Source organism: Stomoxys calcitrans, chromosome 1 (genome assembly GCF_963082655.1).
Source record: "Stomoxys calcitrans chromosome 1, idStoCalc2.1, whole genome shotgun sequence".
Taxonomy (NCBI): Eukaryota; Metazoa; Arthropoda; class Insecta; order Diptera; family Muscidae; genus Stomoxys; species Stomoxys calcitrans.
The window spans coordinates 243,102,776-243,121,998 of NC_081552.1; the positions used below are offsets into that span (position 1 = coordinate 243,102,776).

General features: G+C 38.3%; 3 protein-coding genes across 3 annotated transcripts; 1 reads left to right on the top strand and 2 right to left on the bottom strand.

Annotated features, from left to right (window-relative positions):
- Window positions 1-161: 161 nt before the first annotated feature.
- Window positions 162-7,408, bottom strand: LOC106092318 (SURF1-like protein). Its single transcript, XM_013259146.2, has 5 exons — window positions 7,117-7,408; window positions 5,985-6,106; window positions 5,724-5,918; window positions 5,498-5,665; window positions 162-462 (listed from the first exon to the last, which is right to left on the bottom strand). Exons 1-5 carry the CDS (start codon window positions 7,324-7,326, stop codon window positions 252-254), a joined length of 906 nt encoding a protein of 301 aa, XP_013114600.2. The 5' UTR covers window positions 7,327-7,408; the 3' UTR covers window positions 162-251.
- Window positions 7,409-7,907: 499 nt separating this feature from the next.
- On the top strand, window positions 7,908-9,799 carry LOC106092316 (NADPH-dependent diflavin oxidoreductase 1). The gene has a single exon (XM_013259144.2). It carries the CDS (start codon window positions 7,968-7,970, stop codon window positions 9,714-9,716), a length of 1,749 nt encoding a protein of 582 aa, XP_013114598.2. The 5' UTR covers window positions 7,908-7,967; the 3' UTR covers window positions 9,717-9,799.
- On the bottom strand, window positions 9,714-17,185 carry LOC106092315 (intraflagellar transport protein 122 homolog). The gene is made up of 15 exons (XM_013259143.2): window positions 16,966-17,185; window positions 16,523-16,709; window positions 16,427-16,470; window positions 15,310-16,357; window positions 15,001-15,246; window positions 14,774-14,937; window positions 14,216-14,698; window positions 13,782-14,056; window positions 13,573-13,720; window positions 13,315-13,515; window positions 13,118-13,238; window positions 12,895-13,051; window positions 10,218-10,330; window positions 9,972-10,139; window positions 9,714-9,906 (listed from the first exon to the last, which is right to left on the bottom strand). Exons 1-15 carry the CDS (start codon window positions 17,028-17,030, stop codon window positions 9,811-9,813), a joined length of 3,516 nt encoding a protein of 1,171 aa, XP_013114597.2. The 5' UTR covers window positions 17,031-17,185; the 3' UTR covers window positions 9,714-9,810.
- Between the last annotated feature and the right edge of the window lie 2,038 nt (window positions 17,186-19,223).

Below are 19,223 nucleotides of genomic sequence, written 5' to 3' on the forward strand. Positions count from 1 at the left end.
CAAGCAGTCCTTCCAACCTTTCTCAATGCAAAAACGAAATTTTGTATTCAATTTTATGCATAATTTATAATTTGAATTTTATTTAGCATATCATACATGAATACATACTTCTCGTATGTAATTGAAACAATAATAATGATTTGAAAAAAAAACAAAAAACAAACATACAATTAGTTTAACTAAACGAAAAAAAATATATAAGCAAACGAATGATAATACGCTTTGTGGGTTTTTCTATTTCATTTAAAATTTCAAAAAGGTTTCCTTTTCAAAATCGTACGATACCATAGAAAAGCGGTGGCTAACGATAAACTGTACCAGGTAATTAGATATGAAAGGTGATCATTGCGTAGAGTAATACGCGTCTGCCCTCCTATGGGCCCACCAGGCACCGAGGACTGATAGGAAGCATCAAGAAATACGGGCTGGGCTCCGGTCATAGCACACATTTTGGGCAAATCTCTGTAAACAAAAAGGGTTTTTATTTTAATATTTGGTCTGTAGAGTTTTAGCCTGTCGAGATTCTAAGAAAGTGTTGAGATTGCACTGCAGGATATTGTCCTGTCCTATACTATTCTTTGAATAGACCATAGAACGGACAATATTCTGCAATGGAATCTCAATGGGATTTTAAGACCGAAAAAAGAAAGCGCAAACAGACATTTTAAGAAAGCTTCAATATACTTGGCCAAACTGCAAACCTTGGAAAAATCCAACTTAACCGGGTAAACAAATAAAAAAGCGGTGTTTAGGGCCGATTATTGGAACCCATCCCAATGGAGAGATACCTCTCTTGACAATAAATGCAGTCTAGCGCAAGTTTTTAACTTAGGGAACCTATTACTAACAGCTAAAGCAGAACTGCGAACTGCCCGCAGGTTGAAGCCACTAGTACATAGAAAAAAAAATTAATGATAATTTTTCCAATTAAAAATTTAATTGAAAATAGAAATGTTTTGAATTAAAACATTTTTGATACAATCATTTCGCAATTGAATCTTATATTGTTTTCAATTGAAAATGCGATTGAAAGTTTTACCTTTTTGAAACAAAAATAAATTGATTAAACAATTTTTTTTTCAAAATATATAAATTTTCTATAATTTTTCAACTGGATCAAATAAAACAAGTAAAAATGCATTAAATTCGGCTTGATTAAAAAATTTTTTTTTCAAAATTTATAAATTTTCTATAATTTTTCAACTGGATCAAATAAAACAAGTAAAAAGGCATTAAATTCCGCAAGGCCGAACTTTGGAGCCCCGCCACAATCCCCTTTCGTCACAATCCGGTGAAAATTGGATAACCTACGCACCCAAATTCGGCACGGACATTGAGTGATCTAATAAATATAAGTCACTGTTGAATTTTGTATTTCAAATTTCAACAAAATTGGGTAATAAATAAATCTTTTTTGAGCTTCAGAGTCCTAGTCGGCATATCGGTCTATATGGCAACTATATCTAAATACCATCCGATCTTTACCATATTTGGGTCAGATGGCGGATGGAATAAAAATACTTACTGTTTGAATTTTCAGCGAAATCGGATAAAAAATAAAGCTTTTATGGGCTTCATACTCTTTATCAGGAGATCGTTCTGTATGGCAGCTATATCTAAATATAGTCCGATGCGAACCATATTTGGGACGAAGACCTAAAAATACTCACTGTTTCACATTTCAGCGAAATCGGATAAAAAATAAAGCTTTTATGGGCTTCATACTCTTTATCAGGAGATCGTTCTGTATGGCAGCTATATCTAAATATAGTCCGATGCGAACCATATTTGGGACGAAGACCTAAAAATACCCACTGTTTCACATTTCAGCGAAATCGGATAAAAAATAAAGCTTTTTTGGGCTTCAGACCCTTTACCGGCAGATCGGCTTATATCCCAGCCATATCTAAATATAGTCCGACTTCAACCATTATTAAGCTTGGATATCGGGAGGCTCAAAACAACTCATTGTTTCAAATTTCAGCAAAATCGGATACTAAATACATTTTTTGTGGGCTTCAGATCCTTTATCGGCAGATCGGTCTATATGGCAACTATATCTGAATATAGTCCGATCTTGACCATATTTTGGTGAGATGTCGGGAGGCCTTAAACTACTCACTGATTCAAATTTAAGCGAAATCAGGTAAACAATAAATCATTTATGGGCATTAGACCCTTTATCGTCAGATCGGTCTATATAGCAGTCATATCCAAATATGGTCCGATTTGGCCAGTGCGAGAACTTAACCAGCGTGCATCAAAAAGACGTACCTGTGCCAAATTTCAGCTCAATATCTCAAATTTTGAAGTCTGTAGAGTGATTACAACAGACGGACGGACAGACACACGGACATCGTTAAATCGTCTTATTGTTTTACGACGATCCAAAATATATATACTTTGCAGGTTCGGAAATTGATATTTCGATGTGTTGCAAACGGAATGACTAAATGAATCTACCCCATATACTACGGTGGTGGGTATAAAAATTTATTGACATTTTCAAAAATTTCAGACGTTTTAATCCCCTATACAATAGGATGGGGGTTTACTAATTTAGTCATTCCGCTTGCAACACCTCGAAATATTCGTCGTATGACCCCATACAGCATATATATTCTTGATCGTCATGACATTTTATGTCGATCTAGTCATGTCCGTCTGTTTGTCAAAAACTCGCTGACTTTCGAAGAAGTAAAATAAGGCGCTTGAAATTTTGCACAAAAACTTCACTAATACGTGAAGGTCGGTTGGGATTGTAAATGGTTCATGTCGGTCCACGTTTGATATAGCTGCCATTGGATAATAATTGAGCCTCTAGAGGGCCCAATTATTATCCGATTAAGCTGAAATTTTGCATGAAGTGTTTTATTTTGAATCCTAATAACAATGCCCACTATTGTCTAAATCGGTTCATAACCTAATATAGCTCCCATATAAACCGATCTCCTGATTGAATTGCTTAAGCCACTAGAGGGCACAATTCTTATCCGATTTGAAATTGTGTACAATGACTTCTGCTATTGCCTCCAACAGTCAATTCAATCGGACCATAACTTGATATAGCTCCAATAGTATGGGGATTCTTATATTCAGATTTTTAGATTCAAATGCTATCCATGGTGGAGAGTATGTAAGATTTGACGCGTCCGAATTTAGCACGTTTTTACTTGTTTAATTGAATCTCCAATTTCTTCAATTGCAATTTTTTCAATCAAATAAATTTGCAAATTTTGCCCATGAACATTCCACTAAGGAACAGGGGCAAATTTCTCACATATCAATGAGTGCAGTCTGACTCAAGTTTAAGCTCAATGATAAAGATCTTCCTTTTTATGACCGCTTCCGAACGACGTGCTGCAGTGCGTCTCCTCTTTGGAGAGAAGTTTTACATGGCATACTTCCTCACAAATGTTGCATTAGGAGCTGAAAACCACCGCTGAAAATTTTTTTCTGATGGTCTCGCCAGGATTCGAACCCAGACGTTCAACGTCATAGGCGGACATGCTAACCTCTGCGCTACGGTGGCCTCCAATCACCTATACCAATAACTTTGATATTCTGGTGTGTTCAGGATTCACCTTCACTTTCCCCCTCAAATCCATTTATTATCACGCAAAAAAAAGCCCAAATTAACTATTTCTTGCAAGATCCTTTTTTGGTTTTATCTAAGAAATTTCATGAAATTTGAGAAATTTTTAAACTTTATTAACATGATAATAAGCAGTTCATTTTAGGGAAAAGTGAAACCCAGAATACACACGATTGCGTTGTTGTTTTTGTAGGTACATTTGCATGTTGAGGTGGCGATCCTCGTCAAGCTTGTTCCAGTACAAAGGACCAATCGCTGCGGTGACTATTTTTATTAAATATGCGGTGACTATTTTTATTGAAATATCGAGCATCATAGGCACTCAGTATTTATGCAAGAGCCGGTGCTGCCCGGCCTCTGATTGCCCGCAGCTGCCGTTGCAGCTGCTGCGAATGAAGCATTTCACCATCCGAAACCTTTGGACGCGCCCGATAGCTTGCAGCTAAGCTTCTCGTGGCAGCGATGAACACCACACAGATCGGATCTCAAAGTGATATTAAAAAATGGGTCACCTTTTGGTCTGGGGGCCGTCCCAGACCAAAAGGTACCGCCAAAAATCAAAAGTGGACCGATCGGGATAATATGGAAAATATAAGTAATATATTCGAGAGAAGAGTAGGAAAATGTCAAAAAATTGGTCCAAATAGCTAGGGCCCGTCCCAAACCCAAAAACGTCCCAAATGGACATATTAGACGATCACGCCAATATGGGACGCAAATGAAAGGTATTCGGAAGTGGATAAGCAATATGGTATTAAAAATGATAGGGTGTCGTCCACCCTTCAAAACATAGGTTCAATAAAAGGTATTTGCTATTAGATAAACAAATTGTACTCGGGAGATACATATATATGGAAGTAAGTAAGAAACATATTTTTGGCGTGGTGCTAATAATAAAAAAAATAAATACTCATTAATACAGCATCCGATTTTATTAGTTTTATCGTATATGGATCGAGCCTGTTTCAACCAATCATCTTAAAATCATCTGAATTCACATAGCCGAACTATGAAACGAATCTACACATCAATGTAATATAATAGTAAATGGAATAGGATAATCAATAAGTCAAATGGTCACTTATGGCTAGAACACCTGAAGAAATGTACCATAAATGCCGGTATTGGTAAGTTGTAGTCCATTGTCAAGTCATTCTTGAATCCCTAACAATGAATTGAAAGGAAGTCAACACCTTCTGGTGGCATAGCAGTGGCAGACGTAAAGATATGCGCAAGGTGGTTTAATAAAGTTGGTCTCACGCGAGCAGCTGTAAACAGCCGGCTAGTTTGGTTGTGCTGAGAACAATTACAATTTCGAAATAACATCTTGATGACGAGATGGCAGATATGATTTGTGGTTTTTGTACAAATGCGACCACCTTTAATTGTTTCGTTATGAGAAATGCGCTTTGTTTTAGAATGGCACTTCAAGAGTGGCCGAGTGCAATGCATTCGTTGTATCGATGGTTACCAAGCCGATGGATTTAAGTCTTCCAAGGCGTTTGGACCCAACGAAATCTACGGATTTAAGTGGAATCGATGTCTTCACAAACTCCATAATTTTTATTTCTAAGTTTTTAAAATGCGATTTTCTCTCGCCAATATCCATGAAACTTTATACGGTTACCGTTCTTGAAGGAAGGACTTGCCTACAGGAGCTAGACAAGGATCGCCATATCCACATGCATATGTGGCTACAAAAACAACAACCACACTTCACCAATTTATCTGTCTAGCCAATTCTTCTAAATTTGCAGGAATTTTAACAGACACTTATGTAACAATTTTTAAACAGAGACTCAACACATTGCTATAGCAACCTAGAATTAACACCAAGAATTTGCAGTTCATTTGTCGACTCTTATTTATAGTCTTAAGCGATTTTGTAAAACAAATACATACCTATAAAGAAACATATCACCCTTATGATCTGGAGTAAACTGTGGCCGTTGCTCTCCCTTACGCACCACACAAGTCAATTCAATTTCTTTAGTAATTTGTCCAGCTTGACGTGTTTCGGGATTTAAATTTTTTCTTGGTATCCAACCACGATTTATAAGGATAGTATCACTAAAATTAGGCAATAACAATAAATAGATTTACCAAGAAAACAAAAAATTTTACTTACTCCCTGTCATTTAGCTTAAATGGAGTTATTATCCAATAACCATTTCCCCCATCACGTTGTGAAAACAATCCACCTTGTGTTTCAGCTCCATCGGGACGTATAAAACCTCTAGGGCCCATTACCAACTCCTTCTCGTGTATGAAATGGCCTTTAACTTTTACGGCACGATATTCCATGTTCTTTAAAGTATCTAAACTGAATATCAAATCTTACTGTTAGGGCCAGCGAAAAGCAACTTTAGTAAATTTTATAAAATCTTACTCATCTGGTAAATCCACTGGTGGCATTTTGGTTAATGTTTCAATGTCTTTAATAAGTTGCTCTTTCCATACCTTGCGTTTTGTTTGCCAGACTCCTAAACCGAATGTTGTTATTGGAATAAGCTGAAAATGTTTGAACAAAATTACAATTCAAATGATTAGCGAAGCAAAAAAGTAAGCTTTAGGAGAGATCTTGAGTTTAGCTGAGTCCGTAGCGAGCTCGGAATACCAATGCTCGGTCATGGGTTTGGTTGTTGTTGTAGCAGTGTTATACACCGAGGCGGCAGCCCTTGCCGACGAAGAACTTCATCGGGTCAATCCGGTACGTACAACCGGCTGCCATGGGATTGATGGGTTTGGTTTTCACCACAGGCTTCAATCTTTTGCTACTGTTTTGGGTTAGGTAAGAGTGGCAGTCCTTTACAGACTCACTTAGACAATTTTTAGTCCATTGTAAAACCACAGTGGCAATAGACCAAGGCTTCTGGTGGGATCAAACCCACTATCCCCGCACGCTACCAACTCGGCTGCCGGGGCGCCTTGCTACTGTGTTATCACAATCAATAATTGTCTAAGTCCTATTGCAGACTGCCACTATAACCTAGCCCAACTTAGGAGAGATCTCCTGTTCAACATTATATTAAATTAAAATTGTATCATTGATGAATATAGATAAGCCTTTTTATATATCAAGTGCCGTACGATATCCTCGCCACGACGCGAGCCCAGAAGGTTAGCCTTGTAGCCGAGCTTGCACATTATATCAACGCCAAATATTATTTGAATGACCCCATATCGCTATTGGACCTTCCACATTCCATTTATTGACATATTTTCAATCTGCTCACCAATAAATTACCATCCATACTGCATAGCCAAAGGATAAAGTCTATTCGACTATCCCATGGCAGCCGGTTGTACGTACCGGATTGATCCGATGGATTCCTTCATCGGCAAAGGCTGCCGCGTCAGTATACAAAACACTGCTACAACAACAACATCTAGTCTATTGCCACTACAGACTAACATCAAGGGCAACAGGCACTTTACCCATATCGACATTGGCCATATGACAGTTTTTAATTTGTTTTTTTTTTAACTTCTTTGGTGTATTTATGTTTCTACAAACTTACCAATAGAAACCATCCCAATGGTGTAACTTTTTCCTCTTTTCCCGCAATTGAAACGCCAAGTCCACCGGTATTATAATTTGGACGCTGAGAAAAATAGCGCTTCTGTGGGGATTTGTGTATTATTTGAAGATAATTCACGTGAGTTTTAAATGCAACAGTAGCCAAAGGTTTCGCATGTCGTGTTAATAGTTGGCCACATAATCGTAACATTTTTTATTTTATTCAGTTGAAATAAAAGTTGGTAAGTTTTTAAGTTTTCCCGATTGTTATGAAGGACCACAACAAAAAACATATGTTCTAACCTTAAAAAAGGCAGAACAACATAGCTAGGGTTGCCAATGCTAGAAATACGAAACACCGGCATTACCTAAACCAAAACGTTAAATACCATAAACTCACATCACAACTAAAAATCTAGATTTTTGAGGAAAATATTTGTTCTATGGGGTTGGACAATGCGAAACTAATAAAGGAGGTCTCATTTGTACAACAACCACATATCATATGGTGCATTCCGCCATCTTGTCATCGAGCTGATTGGCATTTTGCCAATTTTGAAGTGTTGCAAATGGAATCGTAAAATGGCCAACTCTTTGGTGGTGGGTATAAAAACATATACCGCATTCTTGGCTTGCATGTCATTTGGTAGGTTTTAATCGGATTTGGTAGGATTTTTCTCAAATTTTGGTAGGAAATAATTTTCTTGAGTGGCAACACTGATGGTTGCATGTGACCACTGTTGGAAAAAAGGAAAATACGCACTTCACACTATGGAATGACCCATACGTCAACTGATTCAATGCAAAAGACCAAACCAAAAGGCATTAAACTGAATCTGATTCCGAATTAAAATGCGTTTATTAATATTATACGGAAGTCAAACGGGTACAGCTCAAGATGTTGCAGAACAGCTTTGGCGCAGCTCCAAGTCATATGGTTTTGAGGGACCAGTTCTACCCATGGATGACTATCCCGTACATAAATTAGTCGAGGAATCCTTAGTGCTATTTGTTGTAGCCACCACAGGCGATGGAGATGAGCCCGAAAATATGCGTAATTTTTGGAAATTCCTACTAAGGCGCAGTTTACCTACAAATTCTTTGGAAAATCTACAATATGCCTGTCTGGGACTTGGAGATTCGACTTATGCCAAATTCAATTATGCCGCAAAGAAGCTTAACAAACGACTGCAACAGTTGGGTGGTAAACAAATCATCCCCTTGGGTTTATGTGATGATCAGCATGATCATGGATTTGGAGCAGTATCATTGCCCTGGATGGATCAACTATGGCAGGAGATGGAAAAACGTTTGGGAATTCGTGCTGACTGCAGGGAAGCAAGTGGAAAAGTGTTTAAATGGCAATGCAAAGTTTTAAACAATACCACCATCGACTACAAGGATAATGATCACATTCAGTGGCCTCATAAAGACGAAGCACAAAAGTTCACTCTCCTTGCGAATGAGCGTACCACAGATCCTAAACATTTCCAAGATGTTCGCCTGTTGCAGTTCGAGTCGAATAATGAAAGATGGTTTCCAGGGGACATTTTCCAAGTTCAACCCCACAATTCTGAGCAACAAGTAGATGAATTCTTTTCTTGGGTCCAGGAACATCAATTGGATTTTGGTCCCGACACTGTGGTAGAAGTTACCAGCAATTTCGTTGATATGCCTTTGCCAAAATGTTTTAGTAAACCTTTATCGTTAAGACAAATGGCGACCTACTTATGGGACCTGAGCCATAGGCCCAGGCAAAGGGCTTTTGAACTTTTGGCGCTGCAGTGTGAAGATGAATTGGAAAAAGAAAAGCTTATGGAATTCACTACCACCGAGGGTTTGGATAGCCTTATTAGTTATATAAATCGACCACGACGTACTATTCTAGAGGTGCTGCAGGACTTTCGGCAAGCCTCTTCTAAACTAACGCTAAATGTTTTAATAGAATTATTTAGTTTTATTCAACCTCGAAGTTTTTCTATAGCAAGTTGTATGGACTCCAGCAAGTTGGATCTTTTGGTAGCTGTAGTAGAGTATAAAACGAAGCTTTCAAAACCCCGTTTGGGTTTGTGCTCAAATTGGTTAAAATCCTTGGTTGTGGGTAAACAAATATTTGGTTGCATAAAAATGGGTACAATGAAACTACCCAAAGATGCCGAAACTCCCATTATAATGGTAGGGCCCGGAACTGGGGTGGCACCCTTTCGTAGCGTTATACAAAGCCGACACTATCAACTCAAGGAGCTCCCAAATAAAAGAGACCCCTTATTGGTTTTGTACTTTGGTTGTCGCAATAAAAACAAAGATTATCACTTTCAGCATGATCTGGAGTTTTGGTCTAAAGAAGGAATTCTATCTCTACATTGCGCCTTTTCCCGCGATCAAGAAAGTAAGATATATGTGCAGCATTTAATAGAGAAAAATGCTGAGCAATTGCAACATTTCATACTAGAGCAGCGGGCTGTTATACTGGTAGCTGGTTCTTCCAAAAACATGCCTAAATCGGTGAAGGAAGCCTTTATCAAAGTGCTTAATGGCCAAGAGGACTTAATCGAGCAGATGATAAAACAAAAAAGGTATCAAGAAGAAACATGGTCCTAGAAGTAGTAAAACATTCTTTATTTTTTTTTATAAAAAAACGACACATTTAGAAAAATAAATAAATAAATAATTTACACTATTAATTTTAGTTTTGTTAATACTCTTCGAATAGTTTGTCAGATACCGTGCGACAAAAAGGGCAAAATCCTTTTTGCAAAACTTGCAATTCGAAGTCTTCGGCATAGAAAACCTGTAAAAAGGAAAAGATTGCCATGATTGGATATATTTTTTTAAGCATTGCATAAAAAAACCTACCAACAGACATTCGGGGCAATAGGTAATCTGGAGATCAGGCAATATATTGCGGTAGAATATAAATTTACTATTAGGTTGTGCACGGCGTTTTAAAATCAGCACATGATTGGGATCTATAGCTCGTAAGGCACTACGATCTAAACTTAGAGGTAAGGCACTTGCAGTATCCTTAAATTATTTGAAAAACAAAAAAATTTATATAATAATGCTTTAAAGGTTTAAAATTTATAAATTTATATGACAAACCTCATTAAAAGGATCTTGGTCCTCGTTTGATTTGGGTGGCGCCAACAACAATCGTTCGGCTTCACTATCCGTTATATCCATTTCAGGATAAAATTGAACTAGGGGTAAAATTTCTGTAAAACAAAAAATTCTTAAGCTCATAACACAAAGGGAAGAACTATGTGCAGACAATTAGACACAGAAATCAGACGCAGGGGTTTATAGGGTTTGAGCTCCAATCTGTGTGGCGTCCTTCGTTATCGAGAAGCTTAGCTGAAAGCTACCGGGCGTCCACAGGTTGCGAATAGTGGAACTCTTCAAACGGAGAAGCTTCAACTACAGTCGTGGACAATCTGCGGCAGCCGGTTGTATGCACCGGATTGAACCGATTGAATCCTTCATCGGCAAAGGCTTCCGCCTCAGTGTGCGTGGTCGTCCTTTTTGTCATCATGGTAGAGGCACATCCCGTAGTGCCTTCTCCACACGATTCTGGTTCGTGACGGGATTGAAAAGATCCCTGGACCCTTGTTCTGTTAGGTTTGCCAGTGAGGTGTAACCGGTGCATGGAATGTGTGCATTTGTGGTCTACTGTTAAGCCACTCTCGAACCGCGGTAGACGGGATGACAGAACCCCAGTCACTTTTGGCGACGTGACTGATCCGAAGAGATGCGCCAGGTTATTCGACCGCCAATTTATTGTGCATCCCAAGAGTGACAGGACTAGAAGGAGAGCCAATCGTCGTATCCTAGGTCTACGAGCCGAAGGACAACCATCACAATTTATCGTGGAGAAAGTTAAGAATGTAATCCGTTAATCCCAAGGCAGCCAGTTGTACGTACCGAATTGACCCGATGAAGTCCTTCATCGGCAAGGCCGCCCCAGTGTGTAATACACTGTTACAGCAACAACAATGTCATCCGTGGTGCCAAGTCATCCAACGCGTTGGGCCCCGACGGAATCTCTATACTGATGCGAAAGAATCTGGATCTACCTGTAGTCGAGTACTTTACAACTATCCTGATCCTGTATGTCTGGAAGGTGGACAGAGTGATCCCACTACTGAAGTGTGTAAAGGACCCTAGTAAGGGGAGTCGTACTGACCGACCTCTCTTCTCTCATCATTAGCAAAGACGCTTGAGGCACTCCTCCCGAGTCTCGTAGGAGAATTTCTATTCGCCGAGCATCAACATGGATTTCGAAGACTGCATAGCACAACAACTGCTTTGCATGCCAGCACCGCACACATTTGCCGTGGCTTCAATCAGACCAGGTCATGTGATGGGAAGGTCTTCGTGGCACTGATTGTATTCAAGGCGTTCGACACTGTCAGCCATGGCAAACTATTTGATGATACGTCTCTCCAGCCAGGCCTGAAATGCTGGGTCGCGAATTGTCTGTGTGGTCGACAGTCATTTGTGGAATTTAGGGATAAGAAGTCGAAGCACTGTAGTGTGAAACAGGGAGCTTCCCAAGGTGGGGTGATATCCCCGGCAATATGTAATCTCTATCTATCTTCGGCATAGAGATCGTATCATATGCGGATGATTGCACGATCATGGCATCAGGACTCCCACCCATAGATGACATCTGCGATAGGTCGAACTTGCCTCTTATTTAGCTACAAGAAATCTGAAGATATCTGCCATCAAATCTTCAGCCACATTGTTCACTACAAATACGCGGGAGGTGAATAAAGAGCTGGATGTGATGGTAAATGGAAAAATCATTCCGACCATTAAGTGTCCCAAAATACTGGGCGTCAAATTTGACAGCACGTACACATTTTCCCCACTTGCCACAGCAACATGCGATAAAATCAAAAGTAGAAACAAGGTTCTCAAGTCACTTGCCGGCAGCAAGTGTTTTGACAAAGAAACCTTCAATCCCATGGCAGCCAGTTGTACATACCGGATTGACCCGATGGAGTTCTTCATCGGCAAGGGTTGCCGCCTCAGTATGTAACACACTACTACAACAGCAACAACAAAGAAAACTTATTGACCATGTACAAAGCAATTGGCCGGTCTGTGGTAAGTTATGCAGCGCCAGTGTGGTCTCGTCAGCTCTGTAACACGCAGTGGAATAATATTCAGATCTATCAGAATGCCACCCTAAAAACTGCGACGGGCTGTCTCCTCAGTTCTCATGTGGACATCAGGAGACAAAGATCCTACCAGTTTACCTTTTGGGCTGTTATCGCAGAGACCAGCCAAATCATCATCTTGTGGTTAGATATCCACCGCCCAGAAGCCTTAAGGTAGATCTACATGATCTAGAGCGTGAGGTTCAGTTCTACAAGGACAAGTTCAAGCGGCATACCAAGCGGGTCTAGACAACATTCATGCAGACACGGTAGCAGAGGCGACAGCCCTTGCCCATAAAGGGCATCATGGGATCTACCCAGTACGTACATATTTAGGAAAAACACAATGGACCTACGGTATACGAGTGAAACAATTGTTTGACACGCGTCCTCCAATCTAATCTATGTCAAAAATACCCCAAACATTTTATCCCCGACTATAATGAGATTCCAATAGAGTGGGTTGTGACTGTGGCTTAAAGTTTTATCGCAAATCATGGCATTAGTAAAGGCATAACTACAGTTTTTTATGGTCACAAGCACAGAACAAACTAGCGGTTGTAGTGGGTGAACTTAAATAAAATTTTTTAATCAAGATCTTGCGATTATCTTACCGAATGATATAAAAGAGAAAATATAATCCTGTCTACAGGTGGGGCAAGCATTTGCATTCAAATGTTGACTGTAATTTGAGCATTTATAGCACAAGGGTAAGGTCTCTTCGGGGTCATTGAAGCCACTTTTACATGCTTTGCTGTTTAAATAGTTGATCTGAAAGAAAAACCCAAGAGTTTTGTATAACAATATTTTTCTAAACGTATCCATAAAAATACTTGCATCAATTTGTTCTTGAACTCCAGCTGGTGGTTTAAGGGATTGCAGCCTCTTATTGACCACCAGACACAATTTGTTCGCCTGCAAAAATTTCGATTGCTTGGCCAAAGTAAAGAGAACAGCACTATGAATGATAAGTAAAAACAAATTAAATTTCTTCTCTCTGGATTTTTTGATTAACTACAAATAAAAATACTTACAACATACTAACGCCTTTTGGGGCTCCTTTGTACTCCACCTCATTGAGTATAAATCTGGATACATTAAATAAACTCACAGGCGAATATGTTGTAAAAGGTTCTTTCATATAATTATAAACCACACTGTAAGCGTAGTAAATTTTAGCTATTCGTAAATGTGCATGATATTCCTTCAAATGAAAATCGATGGGATTTTGAGATCTGAGTACAAAAAAGGGAATGGTAAGCAACATAAAACAACAATGAACTAAGACTTACTCCTTCTCATAATATATATCCAAATACTGCTTGGAGAGTAACCAGTAAAAGTAACTGGCATCCGAAAAACGTTCCTCTTCTATTGCTGAATTGCTCAAATGCTTTAGCAGTCTATTGGCATCCTTAATACGACCCGCTTTTAAATAGGCTAAAAAAAAAACAAAAAGGAGATATGGTTGTGTACATCAAAAAAAGTCAAAAATGTTTACCCTCGTGGGCTTCTATAAATTTATCGTTTTCTGCTAACCACTGGGCATGCTGGTAGTGAACAATCGGCAAGAGCTCTGGCATATCCGCAGCCAATAAAAAAGCCTCTGACCAATCATGAGCCTCTACGTGCAACTGAACGACTTCTGCTTCGTTGCCTAGTTTTTTGAATACTTCAGCGGCAAGTGGCAATGCTTTCAGCCGTTTTAAGTTATAAGCAACCAATTCCAATGATTCCTTATCACTTTGACTTAAGCGTCGTCCAATATCGTACAAGCTGGAAAAACAATATTAATATCGATGGTTATTTGTTTTTGTTTTTTTTTCTCAAAGTGCTGCATATATGTATTTTGTATATTGCTTTTCAATAACTATAGTTTCTTTCTCTGGGAAGGATTTGTGATATAACTGGCACGCTTTTTATAGTCCTACTTACACATCTGCCCATCCCTGCTCTGAGACAATTTCAATGGCCTTTTGATGTTCTCCCACGCTTAGCAATAACTCGGCTGCTGCTCTGGGTTCTTTAACAGAATATGCCCATTCTGCACGCTTGCGTACCAGGGCTTTCTTCTCTTCGGCACTGCCATCTCGTATAAAATCTTGGGCCAAATCAAACATTCTCAAGTCGGTGTACATTTCCAAAGCCTTTTGGCCCATATTGCATTTTTCAAAAAATCTAGCAGCCTCTTTGTGTTTACCCGAAAATGCACATATCTCTGCTTGCAATACCTCTTTGGGTAATTGACCACGTTTTTGCTTCTCCATTAGATCGGCTATAACCTGCAGCCAAGGCAAATTACGTATTTTAACATATGCATCTCGAGCAATATTCAAATGTAAGGCTTCCAATGCCGATTTGGCTAAGCCTTCCCAATCGGCAGCAGTAATACCCAGACAGGCTACTTGGTAGGCTTCGCTGAAAAAAGAAAAAAAAAAACAAAATATAAGCAAAAATGGGACATAGGAGATTCAAGGCAGCTTTGAGACTTACTCAAACAGACCAGCTTCTATGAATTGCCACATAGTGGCTCCTAAGGCTAATGGCACATTATGCATAACATTGCCGCGCAAACAAAATGCAGTTGCGCCACAAAGGCCCACCACTACACCAAGCATTTGTTGTGGTGCTCTTGGTGGTAAATTTCCAACTCGTACCTATTGCATAAAAATCCATTGTTATTTTAACGAAATTTGTGGTAAACCTCAGATTTAACATACCGATAACCCGCCTGTGGTGTGAGTATAACACAACATTGAATCCAAATGGGTATTCCAAGTTACCGAATTAACACCGCTGTCTTGATACAGCAGAACATCGTTATTGATGTCGCGTACCACCAAACGCCCACCGTCATCAACTACAGCTATTTTGGAACGATTTGCATTAACATCCAGACAGCGGACTGCTGAAACTGCTGATGTAATTAACAATGGCAGGGAGTTATCCAAAAAAATACGAAAGACCTACAGCAAATAGTAATGTAAACTTTTCTCCGTCCTATTTTTTCATATTTTCTCTACAATTACCTTTCCATTTTTTAGTCCAACCATTAAACCTTCTCTACCAGCTGGACCTCCAATAACTTTAATGTAACGTATAAATGAATCCATTAGCCATTCTCTTTGCAAAGTACCATTGAAATCCAAACATTGTAGTCTTCGATCTTGACACAAAACAATATGACGTGCACACACAACTAAGAGGCTGCAATCGAATTTCTTTTGTATCTTCTCTTTCACCTTATAATGCATGGGCTGTTCAGAGGATGAACTCAATTCATAAAGGACAACTCTTTCTGGTAACTGCACTGCCAGCTTTTCACGATATATTGCAATTTTTTGAACCAAATCACGACATTTTATTCGTACCTTTTGACCCGATATTAAATGCTGTATTATAACATCGCACATATGCTCCCGAAAAGCATAGCGTTCGCGATACAAAGCGTGCACAGTTGAGTATGTTATGGTGTAGGTAGCCAAGGTACCATTTTGACAACCTATGGTATAAGTTTGACCATTTGGATGTACATCCACCGACCAAATCCACGAAATGTCCAAGTTATCACCAAGAGTACCCAGTCGAACTCCTTCTCGTGTAAAACAATGTACGCTTGCAGTACAGCCTGACAACAGGCAGTACTCTCCATTGGGTAGGTAGGTTAGACATAAAGCATCGAATCCTATGGATCTCTCCTTGCCCACCATTTGCCCACTCAGAGTGTGGAATGATAAAGTTTGACTCCAATCTGCTACAGCTATGATATCGGAATTTGGTTCCGCGGTTGCAGGACAACATTTTACCCCATATACTGCACTTGAGTTACCACCAGGACGATCAATACGTCCTTTTTCTTCACCAGATTTATTGCGTATCGTAATGGAGCCATTAGCAAGACCCATAATAAGATATTGTCCATCATTGGTCCAACAACAAGCATTTACGCGGGAATGTATCTTGTACTTTTGAACAGCTTTTTGATCCGACGACCAAAAGGCAAAATCCGAGATGGAACAAGAGGCTAAATGGTGGGATATGGGGTTGAAGCTCATGCACTGAACGGAATCGCCATGACTGCATCAATCAATAGGCAAAGATTTATAGATTAAAAAGATTTTAAAAGAAGGTACATATGTAACTTACGAATATTTAAGTAAACCCTCCAGTTCGGGCGACCAAACGATAACCTGTAAAATTTGAATTACAGCAGATTATAAAGGACATTTATAACAACATTACCGTCTTATCAGCCGCTCCGCTAGCAAATTTTTTCCCATCTCTGGCATATGATAAACAATTTACTACATCCTTATGAGCTTTTAAGGTATTTAGCAGCGTTCCATCTTGAGGATCATAAACCAGAACTCTCTCTCTTGCTGCAACTATTAGCTGAGAACCATCTGGACTATAGCACACACTATGTACACTAAAAATGTAAAGATATATGTAAGTAGTACATAAAAAATTGGATTACTAAACTGGGTCAATGTGTCATTGAGCAGTAGGCCTAATTAAATCCTGTTTGAGAGAAGACTTTAAGGCCACGACCAGTTGATTATACGTTTTTATTTCCATTTATATTTTCAAGGAAAGATATATTGTTATATTACGACCGATAAGAAGATTTTTTATATGCGTCGTTAGACCACCAAATATCCTTTCTTGTTTCGTTTTCCTTTTACCTGATGTCTTCATTCTTCACATTGGGGAATTCAACTTTATCTATCCACTTTAATATGCCGCGCATAGTTCTTGTTGGTTTTCTCAACTAAAATTCACTTAATTTTACATTTTTTCTTGGAAAATATAAATATTTTCCGGTTTTCTGGATTTTATTAGTAATCAATGGATAAAGGATCAGGTTTCTTGTATGTTTACATATTCGTTGTTGTTATAGTGATTAGAGATGCCAACTTCGAATTTGACCGGTAATCTTTTGGTAGTGTGCTAGGCAAATTTAACTAGGCAAACAGGCACGAGATGACTGTGGGCAACCCACAGGCTGCATTTTTGAGCTCAGATCTGGAATGTGTTTATTGTTACTACGAGAAGCTTAGCTGCGAGCAATGGCGAAAGATTTAAAGGTGGTCTCATTTGTACAACAACCACAAATTATTTGGCACAATCCGCCGAAACGAAATGTAAAAAACTTTTGAAATCCAAGGAAAGTATTTTACGTTGTAGTGCAATTTGCTTACAACTGTGAAATAGGAGTATTCCATAATAAAGCCTAAAGCTTCCAAAGTTAATAAAAAATTAACTTTGGAAGGCTTCATTTTGTTTGAAAATTATTTGTTAATTTTGATTCAAATTTATCTGTCAACGAGTTTATATTGTGTGTGTATTATAGTTGAGAACTATACACACACAAACAACGAAAAATGGCGCGAACTATTAGATATATTCATTTACAGGTAGTGGCAGCTGCCCAACAACAAAATGTTGTGTGCACTATCTGTCAAAATCAGTGATTAGTACAACTCTGATTTTGAGTATGTTACTCGTTATCGTTCTTAATTATAATACACACACAGAACAGAAACTTCGTGACAGATAGTGCACTTCGCGAGGAAAAATTGTACTCAGCTGTTTACGATACACTACCTGGTAATGGTTGTACTAATCACTAATTTTGACAGATAATGCACTCAATATTTTGTTGTTGGGTAATTGTCACTACCTGTAAATGAATATATTTTGCATTCAGTGTCCGATTGCTTATTTTTGTTTAGTTTTGCAAAATGTTTAACTTTCGGGATAGTATTCATCGGAAAAATACCAATCAATATTCAGTCAAAAAATTAAATATCGATATTGTCATCGATATTTTGCCACCTCTATTAAACTGCCCTGGTAGCACCCTAACTGGTACTAGATTCGTTTTTCACAGTTGAAAACACTTTTTTTGCGATTACTTTATTGAAATACTACGAAAATCTCAATGATAACGTGATACTTTTTTTAAAATTATTTCATATGTTATGCGTTGAAATCTCTTCTCTAAAAAATACCATATTTCGCGAAAATCGTACAGAGTACTAGCCTTAAACGGGTTTTAATAAACTTAAAGGGACGGGCACTAAGCGACAATTGATATTTCGTAATAGCAAGGGGTAAATGTGACGCAACATGTAAAACACTTCAATAGAATAACAACATAGCGAAAGACAGAGGTAGCGCTATGTTCTGTTTGAAAGATTAGAGAGAGTTAGTTAGTAGTATGCCGCTCAACAACAAGATAACAAGTACCATATAAAACGTATTTGAATATTTGAATGTAAATACAAATAATTAATAAAGGTTACAATACAATTGTTGTGGGAATTATGAAATCTATTGTTATATGCCATAGTAAAAATGTGTTATAAGTCTTAAAATAAAAAAATAATACCAAATTCAAAAACAATAATAAAAATTATAAGAAAATTTTTGTGGCAAATAACTAAAGGTTCATCCGTGCCCAAGGACATAACCGTGTAATATAGTTTTTCTACATATGTATAATGCCTTGTCAAATCATGGGTATGAACGAGTACAATCCTTAAAAAAGTGCATGCGGGTCCCTTTTGTGGTCCACTTAAATATAAAGAATATTTGTCATTGAAAAAGCCAATGATGACTAACTTAATAAGCCATAGTGCAAAAAGTAACTGCTAGACGGACTGAAGTTGTCTCAAAATAAGATTTTGGAAACTATTTATTGAAAAGAATGTTGGAATATCCTGAATTGCAAAATCGATTGATAATTTTGTTGAAAATATCACTAACCAATTTGTACCATACATATACATAGTTGAAATATTGATTTGTGGTTTTCCATGGACTCGACAAAATGCCACAATATTAAAAAAAGTTTCCTAAAATAGTTTCTGTTGTGTTTTTTGTCTTCCACCTTTTTCTCAAATATTTCTTTCAATACCTACCTCAACTTCCTAAAAGT